The 10,118-nt window shown below is 45.5% G+C and overlaps 1 protein-coding gene across 2 annotated transcripts; it reads right to left on the reverse strand.

Moving 5' to 3' along the window:
• Nucleotides 1–870: 870 nt before the first annotated feature.
• Nucleotides 871–9,781, reverse strand: LOC120896323 (bromodomain-containing protein DDB_G0280777). Of its 2 annotated transcripts, XM_040300344.1 has the most exons (7): nt 8,708–9,781; nt 7,489–7,931; nt 4,468–4,579; nt 3,992–4,066; nt 2,067–2,225; nt 1,425–2,001; nt 871–1,350 (listed from the first exon to the last, which is right to left on the reverse strand). In XM_040300344.1, the coding sequence occupies exons 1-7, from the start codon at nt 9,227–9,229 to the stop codon at nt 1,103–1,105; spliced, it is 2,136 nt and encodes a 711-aa protein (XP_040156278.1). In that variant the 5' UTR covers nt 9,230–9,781; the 3' UTR covers nt 871–1,102. The 2 variants fall into 2 exon arrangements, with proteins under 2 accessions (XP_040156278.1, XP_040156280.1); XM_040300346.1 differs by lacking the exon at nt 3,992–4,066.
• Nucleotides 9,782–10,118: the final 337 nt, after the last annotated feature.

The raw sequence follows: 10,118 nt of genomic DNA on the forward strand, positions 1-10,118 counted from the left end.
GGCAGGAAAAAGGCAGAATCTTGGAGATGTCTTCATCTTTTCTTTGTGCCATTCTTCTTAACGCCTCCATGTATGAATCGAAAGTAGACTATTGAGTGAGGGAATGAATGACATCCGATGAAATAATGAAAGGAATCATCTAGCTGAATAAGCCGGTAATTTGGTAAATTCCTGCTAATTAAGAGGCCTTAAATATTAAACTTCATAATTGAGTTCTGTTTTCATGAGACAGTGCTGGAGAAACACACTGTAATTGGAATTAAAATGTGCTGATTTTTTTTTTAATTTTCTTTTAAAGCATTCTAATTACAAACAAATAGAGAAAGTACACAACAAAAAAAAAAAACAAAAAATAATAATTTCAAAAAAATTATAATATTTTCTCATTCATACATGACATGAATAGGGCACGTCATACATGGAATCAGCAGGCCGTACCGGAACCCCTAACCACACTTTTCTGCTGATAGGCCGTTCAATCTCCTGCTCATACATGGCATGTATGTGGCTAGTGACGTCAAGGAAGCAAGAAAATTATCAACATATAAAGCGTTGTCAAGCAAACGTCATTGCTGAGCTGAACGGAAACGACCAGTGTGCGTGTGTTTATGTTTGTGGTAATGTGAAAAATAACGTTTTATTTCGTATTGTGTAGGATGTGGGCTGTGTTTTGTTGTTAAATTGTGGATATGGTTAGCATAATTGTTTATCATATCATAACTTATAATTGTCGTTTTATGTGTTACAAATGTCATCACTTCTATCGTCATCGAACAAAAGCCGGAGGAACGACGGAAGATAATCCGGTCCAGGTCCCGGTTGCCGATGAAGGGTAAGTAATTTAAATCAACCGGCCACACACGGTACGGGTAGGATGGACTGAAACAAAGAAGTAGTTTATTACACATTTCCAAAGATTCGTCAACTAACAAGTAATGGGCTTTGTCGTTGCATTGCTTTGTGGTCCGATGCCAAGTCAGAATTTACCACACACCACTGCAACTGCTTTTTCTAGCATTGTGAACATTTTCTCTTCTTTTTACAGACAAATCGTTACACCATCCATGCCGCAACCAACGGCCAGCGCACACCAAACACCATATCACATTACTTTCTCGGAATCACCGTTTTGAGCTTCCTGCTCTGCCGGCGCCGCTACCTCTTCCGGCACCGCTTCTACCTGTTCCGGATCTTCGCCCGCTTCCTCGTCAACCGCCCCGGTAGCCTCCGGTTCGTCTTCCACCTCCTCGTCCGGATCGACCTCATCGTACTGTGGCTGTTCGGCAGTGTCGCCTGCAGTGTCGCCCTGCAGGAGCTTCTTTTTGTGCAGTAAAATCTCTCGAATAATGTCTGAAATGAGCACAAAGAAAGAGGGGGGGAATGGATAAAGCCACGTTGGAAGGCCCAAACGGTCATCATCATACCCTCTAGCAGCGCGTTCGCATCGATCCACTGGCCAATCTCGTGCGCCACCTCCTTCGCCAGCCAGGGCGTAATCTGCCGCTCGAACTCGGCCCGATCCTTCTCCGTCTCGATCCGGTCGACGGCGGCCAGCACCTCGGGCACGATCTCGTCCAGCCGGCCCTGCAGCAGCTTCGCCGCCGTAATGCGCTCCTGCATCTCGCGGTCCAGATCGGCCGCGATCTTGTCCTGCAGGAAGCGCCGGTCTCGCTCGGTTTGGCGCTTCTGTTCCTCCTGCTCGAGCCGGCGCAGCTCGGCCAGTTCGGCTTCGCGCAGCGCCAGTATCTTCTGCTGCTGCTGCTTCATCTCGGCAATCTCTTCCTCGTGCAGCACCTCCACCAGCGCTTGTTCGAGTGTCCGGCTGACCAGCACCTCGATGATCGGCTGCACCTCGGTGTCGAAATCGAACAGCTCGCCGTCAAGGATTTCGGTCGCCGCGTCACAGCCCGTCTTGGCCGGCACGTACGGGGGCGATGGGGCGCGGTGCAGGAACAGGTCAGTCTGGCAGCCGGCATCCAGCTCGGGCGGATGCAGGAAGAGCTGTTTGGATAAAACAACTTAATTATACATTGTTTCTTTTTATACATATTTGCAGGGTGCAATACCTCCTCAAGATACTTCTCGGTCTGGACGGTTTCGTGCCGCCGGCCGCGAACCGGTGGCGGTGTACCGATGATGCCACGCTGGTTGCGCGAAACGTACTTCTTGCGCAGCAGCTGGCGGCGACGCGCTTCGGCCTCCTTCTGCGTACCGTCGCCATCGCCCTGCGGAACACGGTGAAGCAAACAGTCAGGTGAGTGAATTCAACCGGGAGAAGGGTAATAGTAGGAAAGTATATAAAGAAGATTATTGCAAATTATTCGATGAAGATCTGTGATGAAAAGAAGGTGTCAAAGTGCTTGATAAGAGTACCTTTATTTTACATGAAAATGGGTTGATTAGAGCGTTAGCAATAAGTGTGCTTATTTAAAAAGGTCCTTTTAGTGATCGAGTGTCTTTGAATGGGTTTTTTTAGTTTTAAATAAGTTCAATTGAATACGTTTTAAATGAAAATATAGCGTCAAAAGAAGTAATATCTCATTATAGAAGTTTTTACACTAAATTTATATATTATTACACTGTATTCCGGGTCAGTTTCTAAAGTGAACGACATTATTCAACAATCGCGCGAGATTTTTTTCTTAACAGCCCAGCTTTCCCAAATAATGACAGCAGTTGAAAAACATCTTGCAAGTTTTGAATAATGCTGTTCAAATTGAAAACATTGAGCCAGAAAAAAGTGTATTAAGGTTCTTCCAAGTCACTTTCGAATATGTACATAATTATTCAACGCATCTAAAATGTTTTCCAACAGCTGTCAAATGGTGTATTTGCTTCAAAAAGAAATTTCAGTTTCAACACAAGATTTTCAACACATAACAAAGAACTGTCAAACTCTATCCAGCTTGAGTTGTATTGAAAATCATGCTGATGGAATTAAAAATTATTGTGATGGAAATGAATTATAAGATTAATGCGGTTTAACATGTTGCACGCGATGAATAACAACGTTTACATTCGAAATAGACTTGGAAAACCCTTTGCGTCCCGGTGCGGTCCTGGCTAATTCTTGAAGTTTGTCAGGGAATGACAAAGATCAGAGTTAAAGGCAATATTTTATTGTAAAACATGTCGCAAATTGTTTCTAAAAATAATATCCTTTCATCTTTTATCAAGACTTTATTTATTATTTTGCAAGGAAAACTACATTTCAATGTTCACTTTTACTCTATCACTAAATGGATCAGAATGTTGAGAAGTAAATTATTTACTATAATCAATTTATTATGGGAAGTAAGTTGGAAGGACGTCTAACTAAAAGGATTTTAAAAACGAAAAAGATAAAAAACAAGAAAAAGGATTAGGAGTTTGGGAGGAAAGGGAGGACGGACAAACAACTAAACGAGTTGTTGGGTATTGTACATGGATTATTTACATATTTAACATATGTCCAAGGCATCTTTCGGAGTCATTATTTGTATGAAACAAGGGGACATTTGAATCTTAAGGTGTCCGATTTTATACAATGTACTTATTTTCTTAACGAAAAAGGGTCGATTCGAATGGAATGAGAGCAAAAGAATACACAAAGCAGTGTAGCATGAGAGCATTTTGAACACAGCGGAACTAGTAGATGTGACAGGTGGCTAACTCTTGTATCAGGTGGGCTCTTGCTGGCAGCATTCAGTGGCGAACATCGTTTGCAGTTTTTGCAAGGCGCAACGGAAAAAAGTTCAACTATTTAAAAAAAACAGGCTTGAAGCGTGAAAAAACGATTCGATTTTCCACTACGCGAAACTGTACAAGATTAAGAAGTACAAGTAGAGGAAGACGAAGAAACGGTGAGATGAAAGCAAAACGTCTTGTAAAGAAAGTGAACAGGGGCGAGCAGAATAAACGTTAAACTGCGACCGATCACGATCAGGCCGGTGTTTTTTTTGTTGTTGTTGCGGCCGATCGTTCAATCGGTGACGATGGCGCACACACTCACCTTTCCTGATAGAAGACCAGCGTAACCGAAATACGGATTCCACCGGGGCATGTTAGGGGAGTTGTTAACATGGCCCTGAGCGGGGGAAGGAAATGAGATAACAAGTAACGACCCGTACGGGTGGTTTTAAGAGACGAAAGAAAGGAAAAAAAGGGACATAAGGGGAAAGGATACGCCAGAAAAGAGAAAAAAGATAGAAGAAAGTAACAAAAGACAGACAAACAGAGACAAAACAATATAAAGGGGAAATAGAAAAAGAGAGAGAGAGAGAAAGAGATAGAGAAAGGAGGATGAATTTTTAGCAAAAGAGGGTTTTTAGTATTAGAAATCTACTCGTAAGGACACAATATAAAGCAATACTCTATAGAATATGGAACGCGCTTCAAAACAAGGCTTCAAACACAAACTTTACGTGTGTTGCGGTTTGCTTTGGAACAAAAATGGAATCATGAGGGGGTGGGGGAAGGTGGACTTACCACTTGCAAATTGCTCGTTGAGGTATAATTGCTGCCCCGGACGACACGTCGATCATGCATCACATTCTGATAGGCTCCATTTTGTTGCTGCTGCTGTTGCTGCTGTTGGTCTCTGTAGAAGAAGTGAAACAGTTATGAAAATCATTGCTTTTACATTCCCTTTTTTCTTCTATTTTTCCACCCCCTCATGGCCTTTTCGCCTTCCTTTGTAGGGGTTATTTTCTTTACGCAAACGATTACGCATCACGTTAGTGTGCGCCTACGCAAAACAACCACTCGAAAGGTGAATGCTCCCCGTTGGTTGGGCATTACGTGAGGAGATTTTTATATGTGTGTGTGTGTGCGAGGGGGGGGGGACTCAATTAGTGTAGGGGGGATGGGTTTGGGGCAGTTTGGAGTCCATCGTCCCGAATGACCCGCGTACGGTCACAAGCGGACGGAGAAGACGCGCTCGTTCGTTCGCTACCGATTTACATATAACGGCAGTGGCAAGAACTTGAGCTGGAGCTTATTTGGGAGAGAGAAAGATATGGTTTTCAGCGCGGTAAATGTACAATATATAGACACGCGATACGCGCGGGGACATTGAGCTTGGGAGTAGGAGTTGAGGCCTTTTTTTTTGGGGGGAGAAAAGTCATCATACGAGTGCCCGGGTGGTGCGCCCTGCCAGCTAGCCAATCGATAAGACGTGGTGCTGTGGAGAATGTTTTTTGCCAAATATTAAATTAAAATTACAGTTTCTTCCATGTACCTTTTGCGTTAATTAACGCAAAAGAATGGCAGAGCATTCTTATAAATCCACAGAACTTGTGAGGACCTAATAAAGGAGAGTTTGAAGCGAGTTCTACCATAAATTACATCACATCATATATTGGAGCAGAAAAACCACGGTACGTGTAATTAGCCACATTAAACATGAAGCAATTAGAGAAGCAAATCGTTCCACTTCGTATGTGTGTACTCACCTAAGGTTGCGTTAATTGCTTCACAACAAAATGAGTTCTAATCAGACTTCCCACTCCGCAATAAGCCCACACATTTGCCCACTTTTCGCATTACTTGCGGTATAACAAGAGGGTTCCAATTAGGTACCTTAACCAAATGATTTTCTTTTTAATTTCCAGTATTTCTGCTGAAGTACGATGGAGTCATCGTACGTTCGGGATTGGTTTGGTTTGATTAGGCCGTTAACGGTTCAGCGATATGGTAGGTTCTAGATTCACTGGGCCTATGGGCCTGTGTAACTCAACGTTGTCACCAGAAACTATCGACCTTTCGCTAACAGTGTTGGAGCGCCAACAGGGTTTAATGACCATTAGTCACCCTTCCCTGGGAAGATATCATATAGCGAGTCCCCTTCCCAAACCAACGACCATTCGTTCGACCCGATTTCCTGAATCGCTCAACTGACCTACTAAAAGGAAGGTGCTAAAGGGGGTGCATTGCATATCGGAGGAAAGTGGTTGAACATCATAGATAAATCGTTATCTTTCGGGGGTTTTCCTTCAGTGTGTGTTCAGACAATAATGCTGCTGGTGTTTTACAAAAGGCTAGACTTTAAAGGCTTTAGAATACCGCATTTGCTTGGAAGTTTAGGTCCCAACAGTGCTAACAGTGCTTGCTTGCCACATTACCTCGTCGGTTTTGTTGCATGCGGCGGCCGGCGTTCAGACTGTTTGGAACATCCTTTTTTATCACTCCTCTAGCCTCTAGTCGCTTGACCCAGAAAGCGGGAGCCGATTCCACGATGTTGCACTCTCCTCGTTTTTCCCCAGAGCTATGGAAGTGAAGTTGAGAACACTGTCCATATCTAGCAGGAAAGATCTCCGCAACGAAAGACTGCTTTCAGCAAGCCTATTTGTTTGTGGCACGTCTAGCTTCCAAGCGCCAAGCCATTGGAAAAGGAATCGATTCCAGAGTTTCAATATCTAAAGGAGGCTCCCTGTTAGAGGGGTTGGTGTTTGGTGCATCGATGGGTGATTAATTATTGAATGCTTAATCCACTAGCTATCGATTGGTGGGGGATTGAAGGGATTGGAAATTCCGCTCGTAGGTCCTTATAGCAAAAAAAGGGTGACCTATTTCGGGATCGTGTGCTGTACCTGGTACTGCGGAGCTCTGACGATTTAATTGGTTACATTTTTAGCTCCACTGCTGTAGTGTGGTGTGATGGTGCGTATACAACTCTGAAGAACTAGTCTGGAGAAGGGCCACGTCCAGGGCTTGCCAGCGGCAAACTCCGAATGCAACTGAAGGTCGACAGAGGTACAGCATGTTGGCGCGCGGCCGATCGATGGATTGAGAGATTTGAATATTTTACCATAACAGCTTGAGCTGTAGTAAATCGAAATTGAATTCCTGTCGTTCAAGGACATCTCTTGCGTATGACCCTTAGAAGTGGGAATCATAGTTGAAGTAAGATTTGAGAGTACCTGAGAGACTTGGGACTCAAAAATATTGAATTGTTACGTCTAAAACGTGTTTTGTTTTTCAAGTGGCAAGAAATTGTTGATGGTAAAGGTACTGAAATACTATACTACTGCATAGAGGCTTCTCTATATGTGCCATACAGGTCACGCCATATGACCAACCTGTCCAAACCTCACCCTCCCTCCCTGTTATGATGGCATATTTTTTAATGTAGAATGAAAATTTATGCAAATTTTTAAACAACTTCAAACCCTTTCCCCTCTTTGGTACCTATTCTCTTGCGGCCACCGCACGTAATTCTATACAGGAAATAGTACCAAGGAGTTTCTAGTGTGAGAGTAAGAGAGAGTGACACGCAGCCTAGTGTTGTGTGGTAGTGTGTTTGTTTATTGTTTATTTTCCCTGTTGTTTTCGGTCCTTAAATATCAAACGTTTAAGGTAAGAGGTGTGTGTGTGTGTGGAGTAGTGAGAAAGTTCCTTAAATCATTAACGAACCAACTCGGTGGAAGTGGTTAACCTTGGGCAGGTGGAATACTACGCCTTCTCCTCTATTTACAGGATCCAACCTCACCCAACCTCAAGCCAATTTACCTTGCCGGGCGTTGGTGTGGCCGCTGCTGCTGCTGCTGGTGGCCACTGTTGGCCACAATCGATTGCAGGTCCGCCACCGTCACCTTCCGGACGGTTTCCGCCTCCCCGGGCGGCAGATGGGATATCCTTGGCGCAATCGGTTTCCCGTAATGGTGGCTGCCATGCTTGCAGACGTACTCGCCCGGATGGTTGTGGTTCGGATGATTGATGTCGTTGTTGTTGTTGTTGTTGTTGTTGTTGTTGTGCTGGTGATGTGGGTGGTGGTTGCTACTGAGGCTGGGTGCCGTCAGGATCCGGGGACGGCTCTCGAACGCGTACAGCCGTCGCTGGCTGGAGCCGGGCAGCAGGGCCGGCAGCTCTTTGGTCGGCTGCAGGAACACCCCCTTCGGGACGGTTGTGATGAAGAGGGGACGCTTTCTGGTGTTTACCTCCTGCGTGCTGCCCTGTGAAGTGAGTGAAGATTGAAGAAAGCCAGCGGTGGAGGTTTTTGTTTTTTATTTTCCGACAGGTTGACAGGTTCATTCCTTGATGTGTCTCTCCAAAAGGGTGTTCAAGTATCATTATCGTCACCCGAAAGTGATCTAGTCATAGAAGGAGGGAGGGGGGGGGGTCCCCCTTAACATCCCCTGCAATTAACCGCATGCAAAGGACGACTTGCAATGGTGACTAACACAAACACAGACACCATCCGGTCAGTAGGTCAGCACTGCTGGGCAAATCATTATTTTCCAACGGGAGCTTTGGAGCTTTTAAAACATTTAAAGTGGTGCACACACAGCCGTGTGTCTCCTTGAACAATTCCCGGCAGGCATGGTGGAGGTCTTGGGGGACGGTGACGACGTAGGTCGACAAAATATCGACTTCCTGTTTTGCGTAATATCCTACCATTAGTTCCGATGGAACCGGGGTGATAAATTTCATATTTATTTCCCCACCAACACCGTCCATGTTGGTGTGTGTGTGTGAAACTGGCCAAGAGTCCTTGAAATACAGGACAAAAGCATTTTCACGCCGGCAGTACCACTACTAATAGCGACCACAAAAAGAGAGAGAGAGACGTGACGTGATGGAGCAATGGCGTTGATTAAGCAAGCGATGGACCACGTCATTGCTAGACAATTGAATGACATTTTTTAGGGGTCTTTTTTGAAGTTTGTGACAGGGCAGGGACATATTAAAGTGCAATTTTGGAGATCTACAAATCTTGGAAAAAACCTACATTTTTGGACGATCGCTTCGACGAGTCGTTCTGCAGCTTTCTCAGCTTGGCGTCCAGCTCGCGGCTAAACTCATGCTGCTGACCACGATGATGTGCATGAGGCTGCTGTTGCTGATGCGTCGTCTTTTCGATCTCGATCGCACCACCCGGTGCGTAGTGGCCGTTGCCGCGTACTGCCTGCTCCTGTTTCGCCGGATCACCACCACGATCACTTTTACCGTTGCTGTTGTTGTTGTTCTGTGCGTTATTTTCCTTATTTCGACCGTTCTGCCGACTCAGCTGTGTTTCGATCTCGTGCAGCAGCTTGTAGTCCGGGTGCAGGTTGTGCACAATGTGCTGGCCCTCGATCACCTCGCGCTGGTCGCGGCCGTGTCGCAGCGGGCGTACGATCGCGTTCGGTTTGCCGAGGCTGCTCGCCCGGTACGAATGGTGGTCGCTCGAGACGATCGCAAACGCGGGACTCTCCAGCTCGACTAGTTCCTGCTGTTCCGGCGGCTGGTGGCGGGCCGACAGTGTAGGCATCTTTTGGTTTATTAAACTGGAACCGCTGTATTAGCGCAATTACTGTACCAGGTGCCTAGTTAACTTGATTTGCCATGATTTGAGTTCCGCTTTGTTTGCATAATTTAACACATCCGGGAGGTACGGGAGCGGGTCTGGAGCTTCATTATTTAAGAAGGAGTGACTAACACTTGGGCACACATGATTACGCTTAATCGCGGAGGTTAATTTCACGAAAATTATTCACTACACCCATTGAACATCACATACAGATACACACGCGGTCACTAAAAGGAAGTGAAGGAGACCTTTTTCACGACTGACCTATATCTAGTTCCTTCTGGGAGGGTAAATTAAGGCAGCCGATGTTTAAATAACTTATCACTTGAAAGCGAACGAACGGAGGACTTGCTCCAAGGATTCACAACATGTTTTCGCGGTACGGCTGCTGCCACCGACGCTTGGTAGAGTTACTTCACCAATAATCACTGCACGCCATTGCTGTGTAGCATTAGCTCTTTGGGGTGTGGGTCCTCAACAAATGGTCCACGACACAAAAATCCAACCGCACTGGCCAACGATTCGAGTACGAATGACCCACGGAAGAGAGCGAACTTTACGCTATTCGCTCCAAAAGGCACTATGTGGTCAGTGTGTGTGTGGTGTTGTACATAGCCAAACGTTCTGGAATTTCCCTTTCCCATGGGTTTTCTTTCGTCCACTCTTCGGTCCACCAGGGAAATTGTGGAGGCTTTTCCCTTTCTGGCTAGTGCTATTATTTGCTCTCCATCGTATGCTTTCGCTTTTCATCAGCACTTCACGATCTGTTGGCGCAGCAGGCTTCAGCAGGGAAGAGGTTGGGTCAGGCTAGTGGAGTAGCAGTAGTAGTCCATTAGAGGTTCCCCGAAGC

The sequence above is a fragment of the Anopheles arabiensis genome, chromosome 2 (assembly GCF_016920715.1).
Source record: "Anopheles arabiensis isolate DONGOLA chromosome 2, AaraD3, whole genome shotgun sequence".
Lineage (NCBI taxonomy): Eukaryota > Metazoa > Arthropoda > Insecta > Diptera > Culicidae > Anopheles > Anopheles arabiensis.